This window comes from Thermobia domestica, chromosome 3 (assembly GCF_964235325.1).
Source record: "Thermobia domestica chromosome 3, izTheDome1.hap1.1, whole genome shotgun sequence".
Taxonomy (NCBI): domain Eukaryota; kingdom Metazoa; phylum Arthropoda; class Insecta; order Zygentoma; family Lepismatidae; genus Thermobia; species Thermobia domestica.
In genome coordinates, this window is record NC_137456.1 from 79,636,706 (window position 1) to 79,660,469 (window position 23,764).

The 23,764-nt window shown below is 36.6% G+C and overlaps 1 protein-coding gene across 2 annotated transcripts in view; it reads left to right on the plus strand.

Moving 5' to 3' along the window:
- Nucleotides 1–23,764, plus strand: part of Ref1 (RNA and export factor binding protein 1) — a 93,463-nt gene that overhangs the window by 24,204 nt on the left and 45,495 nt on the right. For both annotated transcript variants that reach the window (XM_081751173.1, XM_081751172.1), the window contains exons 3-4: nt 3,171–3,318; nt 13,776–13,904. In XM_081751173.1, the coding sequence (XP_081607299.1) occupies nt 3,171–3,318; nt 13,776–13,904 (277 nt within the window). The remainder of the gene's footprint in view (nt 1–3,170; nt 3,319–13,775; nt 13,905–23,764) is intronic.

Consider the following 23,764-nt stretch of genomic DNA (forward strand, 5'->3'; position numbering starts at 1 on the left):
GCGACCATGTTTCGCAACCATACAGAACAATAGGCGTGATTATCGTTTTATATATTTTAAACTTCAAATTTCTCGATAGAATTGGTGACAGCAAGAGATTTTGAACTGAATAATAACACGAATATCCTGCTTTAAATCGACATTTAATTTCTTCGTGAATATAGTTTTTGTCTCGTAATATTGATCCTAGATATTTGAAAGTATCCACTTTATCAAAAGTATTATTTGATAGACTCACCCATAATTTGCCGTATTACAATCCGGATGAACTTCCACGTATTTAGTTTTCTCTGCATTTACTTCTAAACCCATCTCCTTGCAAGCGTCTCTGCATTTATTTCTATTGTTCTATCATCCGCTATTAAATTTACATCATCAGCATACGCCATAACTTGGTGAATACCATTCAACTTTAGGTCCTGGTTGCTACATTAAGCTATTAGATGCCATAAATTAAAAAGAGTACATTTACGAATTACTATAAAAATTCGTCAATTCATATCTTTCAATAATTATTTAAGCAATTATAACTTTCAGTTAGTACATTATACGCACAACACAAACCTTAAACTTATTTCGTAACATTCTAATGATTTTGAATGATAGTTTATTATTCTTATTTTCTATGATTATGATTCCAAATCACTTCGTAACAGAGTTACAAGCATAACTAACAGTTAAGAGCAAATGTTACATATTTCTTTATTATGCAAAAGTGAAAGAAGGTCATATCTGTATAACGTGTATAGTGAACATAACCTTCATATAAAATATTAAAGGAAAAAAATACAGGATGAACGTTTTACCAATGACTTAATTCCATGTATTTTATAATTCTATGCGGAGAAAACTAGTACTAATTTTAATCTTCAAAGGAAAATATATAAGAATTAATTTGTGATAGATTACGAACTTGCTAATTGATTTTTTTTTTAATTTTATGAAAAAATATTACTATGATTTTATTTCCTATATAGAGTTTATTCGTACAACTTTTACTATCAAATATCATGTAAAGGTCACATGAGTATTGTTTTTACCAATTGTAAAATAACATAATATTCCAGTACATCACCCACTTCTTTTTAGATTAACGTTCAGCGTAAACACTATTTTAAGGTTGTTTGGACAAGTAGAAATGTACAGTATTATATAGAGTATTTTACATAACATACTGTGTGAGAATCAGCAGTCGGATATGTGCTCTGGAGTTCCTATGCCAATTTTCCAAGGGTATGATGTGGATTTGCTGCATGAGCTCTTTCGGGCGCCATTTTCCATCTGTAATCTCCGTCCGTCCGGGAGACAAGAAATCTCAAGAACTTAATGGAGGGTGATAATATAAGAGCAAAAACGGTAATAGATTACGAGAGACTATTAAGCGTCAAAAGAATACATTGCATCTCCATCTTTAACTCTACTAAAACCGGAAGTGACAGAAAGCTACTATAACTTCCATTATTCCGTGTGTCTGTTAGTCCGGGAGACAAGCAATCTCAAGAATTACTGGATGGATCATCATCAGTTTTGTTCAGGAGGTAGAGGGTCAGAAATTACTAAACGAGTTCTTTGATGGAGGTGATATTCGAACCGGAAGTGTTAGAAATGAACCACTTCCGGTTTTACGTTAATCACTATAGTGTAAACACGGTAGTACAGGTAGATCGCGAGAACTGGTGTCCCACAATCGATTAAGCGTTCCAAGAATATACTTCATCCTCAGCTCTCTACTAAAACTGAAAGTGATAAAAATTCATTACAGCTTCGTTGTTGCTATTGATCTACGTAGAGTAATTCATAGCAGATAGAGAGAAGGGTTTTTTTTAGGGGGGGGAGACGAATGAGAACCAATATAGCGCTGCTCCCGCCAAGTGAACTTTGTGGTGGACAAACACCGTGTGCGTGGGTTTTCTCGGGGTTCTCCCGTTTCCTCCCACTTTCTTCATTCCACCATTTCATTTATTACTCATTATGACCGTCTCCTTTAGCCTAACCGGCATAACCGTGGGACGTAAAACTCAAAATTTCATTTCATTTCATTCCAATTTAGCGCTTTAAGAAAAGGTACTGTCTTCAGCCTTGGCTCTCTATTCAAATCGGAAATAATAAGAAATGAAGAATTTCCGGTTTTATTGATGATCGCTATGAAGTAAAAATAGTAATAAATAGCGAGTAGTTTTTTTTTTTTCGATCAATGAAGCGTCCTAAGAATACACTTATTTTCTATCCTTAACTCTTTACTAGAACGAAAGTGGTTACCGTACGCGCCTTTACCGTGGGAGAGCCGCGTTTGATTCCCAACGGGAGCTCGTGTGGTTCGAATCCCACGTTAAGCTGTAGGTCCACGTCTCATATAGCCTGCTGCTAAAAGGGACGCTAAACTGAAAATCAGTTTTCAATATTGATCTGCATAGAGCGAGAATGATAAGTGAGCGAGAAGAATATATTCCATCTTCACTCTAATCTCTACTAAAACCGAAAATAGTAAGTAAAATTACTACCACTTTCAGTTTAAATAACAATGGAGATTTCACCAAGCAAACCAAACTCCGTCACATGGTGTACATGTGATATTGCTACTTATTAAATTGCACAAATATAGGAGGCATAGGTTCAGATTTCATTGCTGTTTTCTCTTTTGTGTAAATCGGCATTAGAAACTAATGTTAGCGTATTCTAAACATCGTATTGATTTCTGTTTGTTTTTACATAGTACGTTATTCTACGTTTGTCAGAAAAAAATCTTATTGTAGAAATAAAATAACGTCTTGGGTTTTTTCTATAGAAAACCTTTTTAAAAATAAAAAACAACGTATTTTTCTGTTTATAATTGTGGTGTGCGAATATTTTCTACGTGGGTAAATAACTTCTGTGAAATATGGTTGTTACCAGTTATTTTCGGACAGCTGCTATGCTATTTTCATTAACATATGCTCTCTAGATTGCCTTTAATATAGGAAATTTCTTTTAATATGTTTATTGTGTTTATTGAGTCGATAAATTTAACCATACTCCACATTCTTGAACGTAGGAATTATTCGAAAACATTGGTATTACAAATACTGTGAGAAAGATTATTGATACAAATGACAAAAGTACAATTATGGCTGTTCAGGGAGCAGCTTAGGCACTAGAATATCTCATTAAACAATTATCTGTTTTCTTTGCAGGAGTTATTTGCAGAATTCGGTCCATTAAGATCAGCTGCCGTTCATTATGATAGGTCAGGGAGATCATTAGGATCTGCTGATGTTATATTTGAAAGAAGAGCTGACGCAATTAAAGCCATGAAGCAATATAATGGAGTTCCTCTCGATGGTAAGTAAGATTGACCGTAAAAGATACATCGTCAATGATAACAGTAAAAAGTGTTTCTGAACCAAGGGAGATGTGTTTGTTTCGTTTGTATGTTTTCGAAACCAAATATTTGAATTTGGTGATCATTGGATGTTACTTTGCGAAAGTAGATTACATGTGCAGGAAAAGGAGAATTTAATAGATACAAAGAACCCGGCATTTTGTAATGAAAATTGCTCTCCCTATGAGTAGTTGACCTTTGACAGTGATTGATCAACACCTAGGGCAAACCGCTTAAGTTAGAAGCTTGAAATATGATCAGAGCATAGTATTTGTGATGTAAAGTCTCACTAAGGAAGGATTTTTGGAAATTTGAAGAGGAAAGGGAAGAGGGGTGGCAGTTATCTTCAAATATTTATATCTCGGAATTTCTGAAGGTTAGAGACAGGAAATTCGATATTTGCACTTCTCATTTAAAATATTTAGACACAAGTTTCAGTGTATTTTGATATTTGTCCTGGAAGAGGAGAAAAAAAGGTGGGAGTTACAATTGAGTTGGCCTGCATAAAAAAGGCACAAAGCTTATATGCCTTTTTTTTTTTTTTTTTTTTTACGCCAATTGCATAGTCTTGCTCACCTAAAGGATCAATGGTGTCAGTTTCTTCTTAGTATCTTAAAAAATGAGGGTGGTACCTGTTTGAAGTCCATTATGTCATATACAGAGACGTGTCAGTACGTTAATTTAGGGTGAGCATTGCACACAAAATACACCAAAACAAACGACAAGCACTTTGCGTTGTTTTGCACCCCCTCCCCCCACAAAAAAATCCTAAGTCAACATACATTTGTACACTTTCTCAATAAAACTCTACATGTTTAACAGGGAAATGATTGCTGCATCAGGAAAATTTAATCTTATACTTCAACTGTACTCTTTCCCTTATAAAAACAATCTGGTTTTACCTTTTTTTTTTTTTTTTTTCTGAAAATGTAGGCGGAAATATTTTACAATTGCTTATCGTCTTTTCACCTGTGAATGGAGGTTGCTCTCTGATTGTTACCTTAGGAGTTATACTAGTTCTATCGCTTAATTCTCTGACACAAATGTGTTTCTAATACAATACAGTAGCTCCGGAGTGCTGGTTTATTCAATAGTAAGGTTAGTTGTGTTTATATTTAATTGAAAATGAGTTATATAGTTCTGAGAGTAGTAGTAACAGTAGTGATGAAGTATTTACTTTGTGAGAAAGAAGAGAACTAGGAAACTAATGCAGAAACAGAAAAACAAACCGTCACGAAGCAATCAAAAGGAAACGTGTTCTTGGCCATGAATATACAACATCGAAAGATAAGACTATTACTGCAAAAGTGCATGCTGTTATTGCTGGTGGCTGTCTTTATAAATGTTTCACAAAGTTATCATTGGAAAATCAAATTACAGCATTTGACGCTTTTTATAGTGGTCAGTGAAAAGGCCTCCATGGTGCCTATGTGGCACAATGCATGGAAAAAGTGGAAGGTAAAAACAAAACAACTGTTTACCCCAAACAGGGAAGAGAGAATGTTTAGATATACAGCATTCATATTGGTCCCTCGAAAGTTCGTCTCTGTAGAAAATTTCTCAGTTTGTTTCAAATATTATTGCAACAATTACGGGTTGTTCGCAGTAAATGCTTTCGAATCAGACTTTTGAGGAGAAACTTGGATCTCATGTAAACAGGGCTGGAAATATTTCGGAGTCACTTGTAAAGCCAAAAATAACCTATTATATTTTGATAATTGCTGTTTAACATTAAAACTTTGGATTCCGTGTTTAAGGAGTACTTACATTAGAACAGGAACTTTAAAAACAAGAACTTAAAAATGTCTTACAAAAACCTTCTATGAATACTTCAAGACAAAATTTACATTTAATATATCACAGAAGTTTGTGATTCTTGTGAAGGACACAAAAACAAATTAAAAACTGATGCTGATGATGACCATTGCAAGACCCTTCATGAACTACTTCAAAGAAAGGCAACCCAAAAAAGGGGAATTCAAGATAATTGTATTACTAAAAGTAAAGATCATAACTCTTAAAGTACTCACATTGGAATTTGACTATTCCGAAAACTACCCCATCTCAAAGCTACATGTGAATAATCAATTTTATAAAGGGATGTTCTGGTTTTATTGCTTTAATATACATGTATTTAATAATGACTCGAATTATTGCTGTACATTTACTGAATGTGACGGCTTAAAAAATCCAAACTGTTATTTGTTTTTTGCATGACTGAAAAAGCAGCTTCAGAAGTTCTCATATTTCTACGATTGTTTTGCTTTCTAATGCTACAAGTGGTTAAAAGAGAAATTTGCTGATTAAGTTTACTCTTTGGTTTGCAAGAGGTTATAAAAGGAATGTGCTTCAACTTTTGCCGATCAGAGGGCATAGTTTCTCTCAGTGCGACCGAAACTTTGGTGTGACAGAAAGAAAATTTTACAAAAGGAGGGATTGGTAATCCAAAGCTTTATCCAACTCCAGTACTGTTGTGTGGGGAAAACTCATCACCTTTTGAACTTATGAACCAGAGCTTTTACATGACTGGAAGCGTTTTCTGAAGAAAGAAAGAAAGAAAGAAAGAAAGAAAGAAAAAAACTACCTCAAGAACAAAGGTTTCCCTTATTTTAATGAAATATTTTATAATCAAATCATTGCACAATGGTGCGTCGCTGTGTTCTTAAACTTGGACGGTATGATGTGTTTACTTATTGGCGACCTATTCAGATCAGAGATTTTTGTAACGTAAGAACTATAAGGTGTCCTTACCCCGAAGTGAATCAATTAAAAGTGAATGATGTTAAAAGTTTGTATCGTTTTTAACAGCAGAACGATATTGACTTTATCGAACATACGATTTCTCAATCTCCATAAGTTTCAGTTTTAATACATTTTGAGAAATAGAGATAGTTTCTGAAACCTCAATATAGCTTTCAAGTATCCGTTCTCTACTACAGGTGTTCTACGTGAAAAGGGCACATAAACATACTGCACATTTGTATGTATTACTCATTACTATACAAGTGCAATACAGTTCTGTCAGAAAATTACTTTTTGCAAAGGATGTATCTTCTATGCGGTTTGTTGCCAACTTAGTAATCGCTATTTTATTGACAGCATACAGTATTATCACTTCCTTTTTGTGTTTACTTGAAACAGTATATTTTATATGCCCTTTTTACATAGATCCGCCTCAATTGTTATATCTCGAAATTTGTTAACGTTAGAGACATGAGTTTTGGTATTTAAATGATTCATTTAAAATAATTAAATACGTTTTTTAATATTCCCCTAGAAGAAAAGAAAAAAGGCTGGAGATTTTGTTAAAATAACATGATTCATATCTCGAAATCCCTGAAGAGTAGAGACATGTTAATTGAAGACGTGTTATGTTTTCCTTAGAAGGTAAGAGAAGGGACGGAAATTAAATAGGGTGAAGGTTGCAGTTGTTACGAGATGACCATACCTCGAAATTCCTAAAGATTAGAGATACGTTAGGGATTCGACACGTGCGAGGCAGTAGGCCGATCAAATAGGGGGTATTGAGGCGAAATATCTATATGTAATTACTTATGGAACGTATGGAACACAGTATAATATAACAGAATTATCTACTAATTCTCTTAATTTTTCTTCCAATATTTAGTGGTATACTTGGAACATCCAAGAAAAATGTAAGGAACATTAATGAATGAGTAATCCGTGGTATATATTTATTTGGACTAGGCCCTCAGGTATGGTTTTAGCTTATAAAAATGTTACTAAAACTGAACTGCTTCTAAAACTGAAGTTTTAGTTCATTCGTAAATTGTGAAAAGCAGTACTTTGTAACAAAATCTGGCCGTTACATTTTCCTGCAGTATGATTAACATTATAATAATGATTTTTTTTTTCAAAGCTCTACAATGTGTTGCATCTGGACAACCTACTGCGTTCATTGATTTCCTTCTCTTTTTTTTTCGTAGCGAATGAAGGATTTTCTTTTGAATCGTGGAAGTTTTTTCATGTTTTCTTCAGAATTCAGTTAAATGTTTTTTGTGGTATAGTGGGAAAAGAAAGAAGAGTTGAAAATATCTTGGATAGATGTCAACATTGTGGTGGAAATCAAAATGTGATAAACTAATAGCTGTCTATGAAAATAATTTTGGATCAACCCCTTATTTTTCCTGCATTTGTAACCGTCTTAACATAATTTGAATTTGCGAGAAATTAGATCAAACGAAACAAGCCGTTTGAATATTTTGAAAGGCTAAATTCACTAGTCCCTATTTTCCTCTTGAAACTGAAAACTTAAAGGAGGATCATTGCACGATAAACCTTTTTTTATTGCACATTCGGGTTCTACGAGAAAAATAAGTCAATTTTATTCGTATAGGAACCGCCGTTTCATTCCGAAGTAAATCTGTTATAAGCAATTCCAACCTTTTGTCTTAAACGTTTTCTCGACTCGTGATAGGTGTCCTGGAAGTTTACTCTGCTATTGATATGAATTCAGTTAATTCAAATGTGGCTGTGTAGTTAGGTGCAGCTTACGATTTTAATTGTAGTTTATTAGCATGGATTTTATCGGCTGCATTTCACCGTGGTCCATGTCTGCGGTAATTTAGAGGCTATTCGGTATTTTTTATTATATTTAACATTCATTTGCTTGAGAAAAATGTTTATCTAATTGTTAATTCATTCTTTTATTTTGTGTTACTTTTGAGGTGTACTTTTTCAGTTTTTGGGTACTACTGACACCGTATTCGATTGGGTATTTTTTTCTACATTCGTTGAATTTCTTCACTAGTATCGAACCACGACTACCACCGGCACACGGCACCTAATTGTATTCCCATATTTCAATTATATGAATTTATCCTTGAATTATCTAAATTCACGCTGAGTGGAGAGTAACTTCCACTTCACATATCACGAGTCGAGAATACGTTAAAGACAAAACATTGGTACAGTTTATCGCAGATTTATTCTGTTATGAAGCGTAGGAGCTCAAAATTGGAGAAACTTAAGTGAAACTAGTTTTCACGTATTATAGCACAATCTGTTACGAAAATAATAAAAAGAAATTCGAATAAAATTTAATTATATTTTACGTAGAATCCGAATCTGCAATAAAAATATTCCCATTTAAGTTTTCAAAGTTGGCCCCCACCCCAACCTCAACCCCCAGCGTCAAGCGGTACTAATTTTATCACAAGTTAATTTCTCCTTCCAAAATATAAACTTTTTATTTTGAACATTTTTTCATCTCATGCTTGTTTCTCCAGATATTTTAAAGTTTCAAGTTAAAAAACTTATCCTACATATATATATAAAATATGGTGTTTATGCGCACGGTTGACAACGCTTGGCAGATGATTTCTGACTCCAAGACAAGACGAAAAGTATAGACCAACCTATTGTAGAAATGCTTCCTTTCGAGATTATGCTCACCCAAAAATTTGTCGGAAAAATGCAGATACGTCTGTCTGACGGATGATGAATGAACGGCTTCCTGTCCATGTTAAGATTATGTAAAGATGGAAGAAGACACTTCGTTCTAGAATAGATTTAAAACGACTGTGTATAGGACAACGGTGTCAGGCGGCATGTAAAGGAACATAACATGTAGTATCCAAGATTGCAAAGATCACATGTGATGAACGAGTGCACAAAGGATTCTCAACATGACAAAGATTCCCACAAATTACGCAAATACAATTTGGATAAAAGTAAGCTGTATGAAAGAATTTCCTTCTCGTAATACGTACGGTAATTTCTTGGAAGATAATTCTTTCACAGAAACAATGAAAATGGATGAAACACAAGGTGTTGCGTGTGTTGCATAACGATACAAAGAAACTATGGATGTATTCAGTTTCGTACAAAGTAGGATGGATATTCGTGAAGTACTCAAAGGTATCGTGTACAGTATTTGTGCACGGTAGTAGTGTACCCGATACAGCTGTGAAGAGTGACAGTTCAGACAGTGCTGAAATTTCTGCTGTTAATCGCATTGCAAAGATGACGTAGGCGAAACAAATTTTGCCGAGTGCGGTCAAATACACCTGGCATTTCGGAGATGATTGCCGTACCAATATTAACTCGGACAACAAGTTCTGCTGTCGTGATCGGTGTTACATACACAAGGCGTTTCAACTCCTCCAGAAAAAGAAATCAAGGGGCATCAAGATGTGCAGGTACACCGTTATCCTGGAATCACATCTGCTGTCTTGGTTACATGTTCTAATACTTCTGGGAGAACATCACATAAAAATAAAAGGTACATTCACCCACACAGGTGGACCAGTAAAGAACAAGGGCCTACTACAAAATTATCCACTATACCGCACTTCAGGATCACACTAAATCTGTGATGCTGATCGTTCACTAGAGTTGCTTGTGAATTTTCTACGCTCCACACATGACTGTTGCTAGTTTCAGGAGGACCTGATCGTCGCCAGTACGTTGTCTTCAAACTTAAATGTTTCATGACGCGATTTTCTCCAATTTCACGTCTAGGAGATCGAAGAGATGTGGCGACTTTGGAAGGCGAATATAGACATTAAAAATGATACAAGGAAAGGTATTCCTCTTTGAGGGAAGCAGTCACTATACGAACGCCTCCCCTCTCGGCTATTACCCCTTGTGTCTCCATAAATGAGGTATAGACTGTTCGCTATCCTCTTATACAGTTTCAGAAACTCAAAGGCATGGTTCCGTTCTCCCCAAAACCACAAAACAGCACTCAAATAATGCCAGCGGAGAACTCTCCCGCTGGAAAAACCGATTCATCAATGCTTGCACGACTTTGCCTTATGTCTTTCCAAATTGTCAAGAAAGGAATGGTCAGTGACTATTTTTCCTTCTTCCATTTTCCTTTTTTTTTTTTTTTTTGTCAATTTTTTTTACAAAAATTTCACAACACACTTTTCTTTTACTTTCCAGTAACTCAGGTAACGTAAACATTTTCCTGCGAAAGTAGAGCAGTGTAACACAACAAGCATACATGTCTCCCTTGAACACTGATTAAATATTATAGCAATAGAATAATAAGCGTTATATAACTAGTAACTATTGACTGTAGCAAAACCTAAGAAACGTGCTGTAATAGACGCACTCTCCAATTTTGATAAACACTGAAGTCTATTGTGTAACATAGATCGAATACTATTACCAATATAATAATAAATGCGTCTGATATAGTGTTCACGAGTCGACACGAGAAATAGGGTGTCCTTGTCTAAATTTTGTAAGTTACATCTCGTCTCTCTCGAAGAATTTTTTTCCTCTAGTTTCGATTGTCGAAAAAGATGTCCTTGTCTCGTTTTTTCATTTTGTAAATTCACATACAAAATTTATGACCTGATTTTTTTTCTTTTTAGATTTTCAAACTGCTATGCATAAGTGTCGGAAGTCTTAAAGAACGGGTTGTTTGTCCGTTCGTCTGTCGTCAGGTATCACAGCCAAATAAATAGAGGAGATATCGAGATGCGGATTTTGCAATCGATTCAGTGTTCCAGAAACAAGTTTCTTTCTTCTCCATTAACCAGAAGTAATTAAAATTAATCATTTCAGGTTTCAATATTTATCGCCATAGAACAAAGATAGTAATAGATTGCGAAAAACATTTTTCTGTGATCGATTCATGGTCTCAAGAGTGTATATATATAATATTTTTATCACAACCTGTAACATTCTATCGAAACCGGAAGTGGTTCAATTTACAGTACTTCTGGTTTCAATACTGATTTTCACGGAGCAAGAACTGTAAAAGATATTGAGAAGCACATTTTTGCAATCTATTCAGCGTCCCAAGAATAGGTTTTATAATCCTCCCTTAACCCTCTATTCAAACTGGAAATGATCCAAATTAACGATTTTGGTTTCAACATTTCGCCACAGAACAAAAGCAGTAAAGAATAGCGAGAAATATTCTATAGACTATATATGGACACAGGAACAGGTACTTTCTTTGATATTATTCCTCTATTACAATCAATAGTTGTAAATGTAGCCGACTACTTCGAAGTTTTGAATATTGCATTCGGATGGCTTTGGAAGTCTTCCATAATTTCAATTGTGAAACAACATTCACTTGTCTTAATTTCATGTAGAAGTTACCAGAATCCTTCAGTGTAACGAGAGGTTCATGAACGGATTGATATAACGTTCAAACCATATGTAGCATTGGAGTATAGGGCGTAATGACTTGCGTATCTTTAAAAAATTGATAAATGTTCTACACTGTGTTCGTACAATCATTTATGATTTTATGCTATCAATAAAACAAAAGTTTGAGAAGTAAGACTGGGATAAATTAGAGTTGCCCGCCCTACTTGTAAAATTTATTGTCTCGTCTTGAAAATGAGACGAGAATTGTCATTTTTCTAATCTCGTCTCGAATTTAAAAGATACTTTTCATCTCCGGGGCAACACTAGTCTAATACTATATATCCTAACAACAAATTACGCTTAATTAGCCGTGTAGGAAAGACGTAGAATTAAAGAAGCACTAGAAAAAAATTCTAGGGACTAATGAAAAAAATATAAAATAACATTCCAGTACTTTTGTTATCATTATGGAGGTTTATTTCCTAGTCTGCACAATTCCAATTGCTTGTTTCTTAAAGTCATTACGGATTCAGTAGTTAATAAATCATGCGTGTTCATTTAAAACCTACTTAGGCAATCTGTAGGACAAACGTAATACTTAAATATGGATAATAATTATTATCCCTCGCTAACCACTTCTATATATATTAGCAGTTTTGCAACCGTTTCCTCGTATACAAAATTCTTAGGTATTATGTTTTAAAGTTTTTTTTTTTTTCTTTTTAAAGAAAAAGGCCTTTAGAAATAACACAAAAGGCAAAACGTGGCAACAACAGACCTAGCAACTGTATCGGATAGCGAACGTACTTTACATGTCCCAGCTCATGGACAGGGTGATCTGCCATTGCGCAGGCACATGTAGATAAACACAATCAATTTTAATTGAACACAAACTTCTACACGTGTACGCGGTCGTGAACACCTGGACATGGCCTTCTACTGTTGAATATAATACTTCCTATTGTGTTACACAACACTTGCGCAGGTAACCCAGAGCATCAAACTATGTATATCATTCATAAGTTGCATAGGTGGCCACTACAACCTAGCCACGCTAATTGACGCGATTACACAACAAAACTGCAAGACAGCCTTCTGCGAGGCACTCTCGATTGACACATAAGGGATGATCAGTTCGTGGTATGTGACCGAAGGTATCATACCCCTAGTGGAAGTACTATGAGCTACCTACATACAGCTACGTGTACACAAAATACCACCTGCTTTTTTCTCCGTGTAGGTATTCTTTCTGGCTTTTTTGGTACATGGTAGAGCGATGAAAGAAGATATTTCCTCTTCGTTTTTCAGTGTTCCATCAAGCTTCCAGAAAATTTTCTCCCGCATCGTCAAAATCAAAATGTAGGTGGGCTACACTAGAACACTTATTTTGGAGTATTTTCAATAGCAATTTAGTTTTTCGTAGATCAGGGGTAAGAAATGGTTTTCCCATTCCAAGGTAGGGAAGCAGCCCGTAGGAAGTATACACTGGATTTTATCTGACATAAATCAAGTGAAATACCCCAGCCCATTTCTTTACAACGTGCACCTCTCATGTTTCATTTATTTTCGTTGCAGTGCATAGAACTATTGGCTTCTACGAAATAACATATTACAAGGTGGAAATCCTTCCATGCAGCTTACTTCCGCCCAAACTGTATTCATGTAATTTACGGAAATCCCTGTTATCAGGCGGGGAATCCCTTATGTACTCGTTCATCACATGTGATCTTTTCATTTTTATATACTACATGTTATGTTTCGTCGCCTGACACCGTTTTAAACCTATTCTGAGTCAAAGTTCCTTCTTCCATTTTCACACACTCTTAACTTGAACAGAAAGCCGTTCATTTATCGTGTCAGACATTAGCCTAGAAGGTATAACTGTGATACGTGAAAGACTTTGTTTCGTTTGAGTTCTTCCTCCGAGAGTTTCTGTACTGAGACAAAGTAGATTAATCATACGTTTTTTTTTTTTTTTTTAAATTCGAAGTTGTAACTTAAACTAATTATTGAAATCTTGTACTTAATCGTAGTTTGTTGCACTAATTCATCTTTTGATAAAATACCCGAAGAGATTCTCCAATTTCTTTAGGGGTCACCCTTGCGCCACTCTTGCACTACATCCAGTTGTGCAAAATGGAACCTGACTAAAAATAATGGACCTTCCCTTTTATCCAACTTCGTCCCGACATGTTGTTCTCGACTTATGTCTATTTTTGAATTTTTCCGACAAATTTTCGGTTTGTTACAATACATACCTCGCTCTTCACATGCCTATTTGTTTCGTAGTTTGCTTTAGGTATACTTGAGTTGATTAGTGTTAATAAAAATGTTCTTTCAGGGAGACCAATGAATATTCAACTTGCCACATCAGAGATCCCATCAGCAGGACGAGGAGGAGCTGGACGATTAGGAGGTAGCGGGTTCTCTCGAGGCAGAGGCAGTAATCGAGGAGGCGGAAGAGGCCGAGGTTTGGTTTAATTCTTTTCATTGTATTTTTAAAGTCATAGGTACATCAAAGCATGGCAGTACTTACATTAGCCTTTAATTTACTCATCACTTTAAGAAGCAAGACAGTCTAGTTTCTTTTAGTTGTATTTAAGCACATATGTATATAGGTAAATCATTGTAAGTTCGTGGTGCGCATCTTTTAAGAAATGTAAGACTAAAAATTGCATATTTATTTGGTAATTTATTTAAATTTCTCGGAATGGAGATTTTTTTTTCCTATCTGCAACAGCTACGGATTCTGTTCGGAAGTTTGTTGGAATTCAGTAAGTTCATTTTGTTTCTTGCGAAACTACTGTCCGTACCACATGATTATGATCTTGATTTTACTCCGTGATTTCATTTTTGATGTAGGTTTTTGTCACTAAAAATTAAATACTATTCGAAATAGTATATGTACAAACAGATGCTGGAAACCGCACAGACCTGGGCACTGGCAGAACACGGGCATCTGAAAATTCTATAGGTAAATTATTTTGTGGAGAGCGCTGTGGCAGATGATGACAGTTAATTCTTCGTCCGTAATATGGTAATACTGTATCATTATCGTAACACAGATGATTTCCGAAGGACCATACAGTTTGGATCCAACTTGAAACTAATGGTAAAATTAATTAATTACATATATATTAATATATATTTTTAAAAATCCTGTAATCTGTAGTTAAGAAAGCATTTGTTTTGGTGTATTGATATGTAGTCTTGGAGAAAGAGAGAGAGAGAGAGAGAGAGAGAGAGAGAGAGGGTGAGATAAAACCATTTTCTTGTACCTCAAGGGTGTTGACTTAACGAGACCAATTTTTTATTTAAGATTTTGGTACTTCTCTCCTTCCCTATGGATATTCGTCATATTGTTCTGCTTGTACGTTAGTGGGAATGTTTAAATCAAATGACCCGCACATTGGTACAGGTGAAATCAGGTCATTTCGAGAAACCAGTCAAGGCTGTTGGTTCATTAGCGGTACGATTCACATAACTGAATTGAACCACTCTACTACTGAGCCATATGTCTTTGTTATTTGCAAGAAAAACGTGAAAATATATACTGTTTGACAATTGCTAAGGAACAAACATACAGATGGTGATCAGAAAAATGGAAACACCTGAACGAAATTGCAACTTACCAGATTAATATGGTGTCGGGCCACCTTTCGCCTTCAGAACAGCCTTGATGCGACGTGGGATGGAGGCATAGGGGTCGTGAATGTTAGCAAGTGGAATTTTACACCATTCCTCGTGCAGGGCATCGGCCAGCTCTGTGAGAGAGGATGGAGGTGGAAATCGTCGCCGGTGTCGTGTTTCCAAGACGGACCACAGATGTTTAATTATGTTGAGATCTGGGGATTGGGCGGGCCAGGGGAGGTGTTGAACTTCATCCCGATGTTCCTCAAACCACGCTGCAACAACGCCAGCTGTGTGAATGGGTGCATTATCATCCTGGAAGATGGCGTCATTGTCCGGGAACAACATCCGGACCATAGGATGCAAGTGGTCTCCTAAAATTGCGACATAATCGTTGGCAGTGATTCGTCCGCTAAGTGTGACCACAGGACCCAGTGAAAACCATGATATGGCGGCCCACAGCATCACCGAACCGCCGCCATGTTTCACAGTTGGGCGGAGACACTGCAGACCATAAGCTTTGGGCGTTCTCCACACATAAACACGGCTCGTGGTTGGGAATAGGGTGAAGGATGACTCATCCGACCATATCACACGTTTCCAGTCATCAACGGTCCAAGTTTGATGGTCGCGGCACCATTTGCGGCATGCGAAAGCGCTATGGTCCCTGACGAGCGGTTTGGCCCGTGCAATACGACCCCATAAGTTCATGTCATGTAATTCGCGGCGGACTGTGATTGTCGAAACAGGGTGGGGAAGGTGCTGATTGAGTTCCTCCGTCACTTGCTCCGCAGTGGCACGACGGTTCTGCGTGACAATGCGCTTTAATACCCGGCCTGACCTGACACTCATGATTTTCTTCCGCCCACTGTTCCGCTTCCCCGATGTGGTTTTCCCGTGTGTTGTGTAGGCCGTCATCACCTTCGACACTGTCCCACGCGACATACCTAACACAGTAGCCACTGCCGTCACACTCACTCCACATAACCGCGCACCAACAATTTGCCCTCTTTGAAAATCTGAGAGGTCTCCCATTTTACACTACCTCCGTCTGCTGCAGCCACTGGACACTACTGTTCCACTGCGCCTGACGTAGTATGGAGACCGACCTAACACACCACCACAAGCGATCCGGCGCTGCGGACGCCATGACACCACTGCCAACCCATACATCTGACCTGTTGCCAACTACAGGTGTTTCCATTTTTCTGATCACCATCTGTATATTGACACATTACTTTTAAGAACATGATCTGGATAGATGAAGTGACCAATGTAAGTACAGATATGTCCAACTTGATTGACAAAATGGCTGAGATTTCCTGCCATGCAAAGAAACAGACCTAATAAACCAAAAAATGCAAAGGATTATGAAGAGAGGACATGAAATACAAGTGAAGTACAGTGAGCTTTGAAAGAACAATAGTGCATATGGACAATATCGGACAACATAATATTCTGCACATCTGTTTAGGATGATGCTGATGTGAATGTGCAAAGAGGGCGAGAGGCATGTTGCCCCATTCTTCCTTAAGGGCAATTTGATAGCCTGTATGGTTCGGGGTCGTGTATTTGTATGTGCAGCGCCTGCCGAGAGCGTTTCAGGCATTTTCGATGGGGATTAATATCTGGGTAATATGCTATTCAATCCATACAGTTAATATTTTAACTTTCCAGTTGGGTGCACATTGGTTCAGTGGTAGAGTTCTTACCTGTGGTGTGAGGTACTTGGTTCGATCCCACCTAAGTTTGTGGTGGACATCACGTTCATGGGTTTTCTTGGGGTACTCCCATTTCCTCCCACATTCTCATCCCACGAATTCTTCCATCAGTAACTTGGTTTAATTATCTGTCTCCCTTAGCCTAAAGGACATAATCGTGGGACGTTAAAATGAAAGATTTCGTTTCATTTTTGAATTTTCCAGTGTCTGTAACTTGGGCAGTTCTATATGGGCACCCCTTATCATCTACGTAAAGGTCAGAACCCATTGCATCATTCAAAAGAGTAACATATCTTTTCGGGATCTTGGCAGAATATCTGTAGTGTTCAATAACGGATCCTGCGTCGAATATATGCATTTTTTTTAATGCCCTCCCATATTATAACTTCAGGATTTTAATACCTGTAATGTTCGTGGATGTGGTGTGTGAATATCATCTTTCCTGTTCTCTCAACATCATATGTTTAGAATCGCTCGAACCACAGAACAATGATTTATCGGAGAACATCACATAGAACCATTTCCCTTGGTCCCAGTCACAATTTCCTACGCTGCTCATATATAACATAAGGATTAATAAAACATTGGTCGGGGGATAATGGAATACACTACTGGCTTTCGGGCATACAACCAATACTATTCAATCCTTGTAGAATGGTTCTTGGAGACACATGAATACTAGAAGTATCGGCAATTACTTGAACAGTTTGGCCTGGTGTGGCAGATCAATTCTTTTTACCAGTCGACCTATGAAACTTTTGTAGAATGTGTACACACACTCTTGTAACCCCGACTTTCTGAGGCCCGAAGATGACACTCTTTGATCTCCCATTACACGTTCAACCTCTGTAACAGTTCGTTCTTCACAGCGTTTACCTCTGGTGCTTGGCGTCCCGGGTTCGATCCCAGCCCCCGCCAAGTGAACTTTGTGGTGGACAAACACCGTGTGCGTGGGTTTTCTCGGGGTTCTCCCGTTTCCTCTCACTTTCTTCATTCCACCATTTCATTCATTACTCATCATCTCCGTCTCCTTTAGCCTAACCGGCATATCCGTGAGACGTAAAACTCAAACATTTCATTTCATTTCGTTCTTCACAGTCGCTTATATGATTTCTTATCGTCATATTTTAGCGGACTATAATGTAGGAAAGTATAAAAAAAAAAGTCTTAATTTCATCCAGAAATAAATATGTACAAGTAATATTTTCATGGAAATCATGCTGAATTTTGTTGGAACACGGTAGCTGGTTGTGATCCCAATTGCTGTAAGGGTTATACTCGGTTGCTAGCAATAAATAAGTGAATAAAATGTCGGAACTTCCTAAACAAGACCAGAAGTTAAGGTAAAACGATCTGTGCAAATGGATAGTGCAGTGTTTAAAATATTCTCCTGTGAGAATTCTTATTTGCCTTAAGAAATTTTTAAAACTGTACTTCATTAAAAAGCTTGGACTCTTGGGAACAGTTTTATTAGATCGCTTCGTAAACATCAGTGTATTCAGTTCAATGTCTGTTGAAAGACTTACTAATCCAAAATTTCCAAGTTCGTATCAAAAATTAAATGATACTGATCTGGAAGTAGAATTAAAAACAAGGAAAGCTCTTGGAAAATGCAAATTAATTTTTTTCTTTTTCATGGAATGAGAAAGTCTCAGAACATGCATCCCTTTTCAAAACTATCATAGATCAACACTGTTCTGAGAAACCTTTTCACCCTTTGTGATCGATTTTAATTTTCCGAGTTCGTTGGAACAAGTCTGAATTAATTTGCTAAATTGCATCGTTCGGTATTTACTTTAGGTTCTGAACAGGTTTTTACCATGCACTTGTAAGTATTATGTCGAGTTACAGAACTAATTGTTGGGTCCCACTCGACAAAGGACTGCAAAGTCTTAAGTGTAACTTACGTGATTCCAAAATTAATTACGCCTGGTAGAGTAGTTAGAACAGCAGCATGAAGTTGCCACCACCTGTTAAAAGAACAAATCGTAAAGTGTGTTTTTGTGCAGAAATGAGCAGAAACGCTGGCTGACGAAATGACAAAAGGGAGTCTTTGAATACTTGTACTAACAGTAAACAGCACAATATCAGAAAAAATATACGGACACCAGAGGCACCGATGAGAAAATAACAGTCGGGGAACTTAAATAATCTTATAATTAACTCAAATGAGGGATTATAAACAAGCTAACTTACTTCAAATCACTATGCATATATGTGTATCAAATAATATACGGATAGATAATGCGGTATATGTAGTAGGCTATTTTTTAATTAAACACAAAGCCTTGCGCTGAGTTTTGAAACTATTAACAATAGTCCTACCTGCAAATCAATTAAAATATGGGTCGACCATTCGGGGGAAGAGCCCAGCCTTTAATGAAAATTTTGGGTGTCGAACAGGGCTTGAGCTCTTAGGTTCCGGCGCCAATGATTGATACGTAATATTACTTCGAAAGAAGAACTTGTCCGATTTCATTATTCGTTAAATTACTTTTGAAACTGCTAAATATTGATATGCAGTAATTTATTTGTAAATATTTGGTCTAGGAATTAATTCGTGCGGTTCGTACGCACACATTGAAGCTGTAGTACAAACACAAAATACATAAATACCTTAAGAAAAATATTGTCCATCGCTAGCCACCACTTTCGCCCATCTGTCAGGCAATGTACGGATTCCGTGGCGAAAGAAGTCCTCATCCTTGGAAGCGATCCAGTCAGAGACCCATGTTTCGATATCTTCTGAAGAAGTAAACCGCTGTCCAATCAAATCGTTGTTCATGCAATCGAACAAGTAGTAGTCCGAAGGAGCAACGTCTGGTGAATACGGCGGGTGGGGTAAAACTTCCCATCCGACATTTTCTAAATAGGTTTTGACCGGTTTTGCGACATGTGGGCGAGCGTTATCATGTTGAACAATAAGTTTATCATGTCTGTTCTCCCATTCTGGTCGTGTTCTGGCCAGAGCTTGCTTCAAACGCATTAATGTCGTCGATAACGTTCTCCATTCATAGTTTCACCCGGTTGCAGCAGCTCATAGTACACCACACCTTTCATATCCCACCATATGCACAGCATAACCTTTGCACAGTGAATATCTCGTTTTGGTTGTGATGGACCTGGTTCACCTGGTTTCACCCAGGCCTTTTTTCGTTTAGGGTTTTCGTAATGGATCCACTTCTCATCACCCGTAATAATTCGATGCAGAAACCCCTTTCTGCTCTGTCGTTGAAGCAGCAATTCGCAAATGGTTTTTCGTCTTTCAACGTCTCTGTCTTTCAATTCATGTGGAACCCAATGTGACATCTTTTGAATCATTCCCATGGCTTTCAAGCGTTTGGAGACTGTTGTTTGATCAACGCCTAATGCTGCTGCAAGTTGTTCCTGCGTTTGACACGAATCCTGCTCGAGCAATGCTGTCAATTCTTCGTCTTGAATTTTTTTTGGCTGTCCAGCTCGCTCTTGGTCTGCCAAGCCGAAATCACCACTTCTAACCTTGCAAACCACTTCTGACACGTTCGCTCAGCTAGAGCATGGTCACCATACACTTCCACCAAAATACGATGACTTTCAGTCGCACTTTTCTGCATGTTAAAGTAATGCAGCAGGACACCCCGCAAAAACACTTTATCAGGCACAAATTGCGCCATGTTCACTTAACTACAAACTGGTGTTGTTGACGCTTTAATCCACTGCCCTATACTACGAACGATACGCGATGACAGGGGTTTGCAACACATGTGTGGATACACGGAACTGTGGGACGCTCCGTTCGTTGCGCCATCTCTTGTCCACCCGCACGAATTAATTCCTAGACCAAATATTAAAAATGCAAATTTCGATAAAACACAAAACGAGTTGGAGAACCTATCCGTATTAAGCGTATTTCCCCTTAGGTTGTAAATATAACTGAAGGTTCTTGATTCGAATAATATTTGTGAAAATTTACACATTGAGACACAAGGAGAAAAGAGGAGAATATACTGTCAGTAAACAACAATTGAAGGGTAAGGGAAAAAAACAAGGAATGTCCATGTATGTGTTTTATCGAGTGCTTGGTCCTATCTGTTGGTGTCGCTTGGTACTATTTGACTGAATATGTATGCATGCGTAGATGTAGAAATGTCCATGTAAAAATGGAAAAAGAGATTTAATAACCCTATTCTTTTTACGCGGTTTTCAATATTAAAACGCCGTTTTCTCGAAAATGCAGTTTTGTGACATTCCTTCTTTTTTCTCCCTTATCTTTCAACTTAAAAATGCACGAAATTAACGGTTAATATCAAATATAGAACCATTAACACAATTAACTCTGTAACTCGCTTTCTCCATTCATTTTTCTTCCTTTATTTTCAGGATTACATCATCACTGAATTTCTCCAGTGGAGATTATCTTTCATTTAGCAACATCCAACTGTAGCTTAGCCTTGTAAATAAAAAATTTTAAAGTTGTAAATGGCGAGGGGGAGACTCGAAGTCGGATCACCAATTTAGAAACCCACAATTCTAACCGCTCACCTAAGTCGTTACTTATTTGGGCGCAATTAAATAAAGAGCCATTTCTGTTTGCTTAAAACAGTGACTTGTTAATAGTCAAATTCAAAACACAGGAATATATAATTGAGAAATCGGACAGTATTATACCACTGTATTCACTAAATTATTAACATTTCAGACTTTTTAAAAACAAAATACAAAACTCCTTTATTTTGAATGAAATACGGCGCATTACTGCGTAGTAATTGTGGTTCAGTGGTCAAGGCGCTTGACCAGTAATCTGAAGGTAATCAACTCGGATCCACGAACGACCAGTACATTTTTCTTTCACTTTACAATTTTCGGTGGCGATTGATCAGCGATGACATGTTCTATTATCTTCAGATATTTGAATACTCGGATGTTTCAATGCTTAAACTATCAAATCTTTAGGAATAACAACAACAATAATAATAATAATAATAATAATAATAATAATAATAATAATAATAATAATAATAATTATTATTATTATTATTATTATTATTATTATTATTATTATTATTATTATTATTATTATTATTATTATTATTATTATTATTATTATTATCTCATTGAAGATTAAAAGTTAGGAGCTTATTATCACTTAGGGCATAACAATAAAACCAGAAACGTGATATTTGGCAAGAATATTTCGGTTTTCTTTAGTGTTGCCCACGAGAAGATGAATTTCTTATCTCGTTTGTAAAACCAAACAAAGAAAACTGAGACGAGAATTAACATTTTACATGCGAGATGGGACAAGGCTAACTCAAAATTATCATCTCGCTTTGGATATGAGAATTGAGACGAGACGAAAAGTATCGTAAACATTTCTTGTTTTATGTCGATTCTCGAAATAGTGTATATCAGTTCTTTAAGTAACAATTGCTTTCTAGACTTAATCTTATACGCTATTTTGTTACTTTTTATTTGGGAGTTCATAGAATTTATTATGGTCCGCGGAGGTATTTTTGTAGCAAAGCTTGTATAATTACTTCTGCATATGCTAAAAGTTAGTTTATTATATGCCTTACTGTTCAGTGATTTTTATTGCAGTTATTTTCCTTAAAACGTACAGTAGAATACTTTCTACATGAAACTATAGTGGAATGCTTTCGTTTAAAATTTTCGTAGTTGCAGAGGTGTGTCCTGGAGGTCTGGACAAACTCCCGAAATCCCGACTTATCTGTAAGTTTTGTCTAATTTTAGGGCAACTTTAAAAATGTTATTATTATTATGATTATTATTATTATTACTGAAGATTTAAGACCTCAATATTACGTCCGATTGCAATGTAAAGGAGCATTCTGAAGTTGATAGGAAAAGAAAAAGAAAGGATAAGAGATACTTTCGAATGATTTATGTCCGAAAGGAAACGAAAGGGCAGAAAGAAGCTGTCAGCTCCTGGACAATATTAATATCGAAACTTCGGATGCTTAAACAAAAACTAACTAGGATTTGTCTTCATCACGATACATAGTAACACGCTTTCTTTGGATAAAAACTTTGGATTATGTATGCGTTATATTGATATTTTAACAAAATATAGATACCAATATAAGAAAGAATAGTTACTATTTACAAATTTTGTTTGAACAGATAGATATGGAACGTGTTAGAAATGGCGAACGAAAATATTATTTCTAGCGGTAGGAGTAATAGTGGAAGACGTTCGGAATAATCGCTAGGAAAAAATATCGTTTCAGACACATTTATGAGCCATACTAGGCCCTAAGATGACCCTTAGGGATCGTATTCATGAATTGTTTGCTAACCACGTTACGTTCTATAGAACGAATCAAGGTTGTAAACAGACATGTGACGTCATATTACTAGTACATTTCCTCTGCGAAGAAAGCCGTTTCCACTCTAACTTGTAAGACTGAAAGAAATTTAGTATTTTTCATTTTATTACACATCAGAAGTATGAATATTGTAGTTTGGTAAAAACAACTTACCGCAGCGGGAATCGAACCCAAGACCCATGCATTACGAAACGAATGCTCACGCCACTACGTGCTAAGTAAGAGTCAAAAAACATTCGTGTATGTAGAAAATTGCACACGTTTACGATAACGACGAAACACACTGATTTCTGTCATGATAAAATTCTATAGTCGAGAGACTTTAAATTAGAAACAAAAATAGACATACAAACACGCAAGGACATGAAGAAGAAACTGGTTTTAAGAGTAATTCAACCCCTTAACTGGAATTTGATGCCTGAGACCATTTTCTTTTCTGATTCACCGAAAGTATCTCCGTAACTTGTCTCTATTATACTTAGTAATACTTGTTTTACAGTTATTTTCAGTAACCTTGAACGACAGGAACGCGAACACAGATATATCGAGAACATACAATTTCAAAGGGTCACCCACTGGGAATCGAACACGGGACCGCGACCACTGAACTATCTGAGGCAGTGATGACAGGTCAATGAACAACTTGACCCACC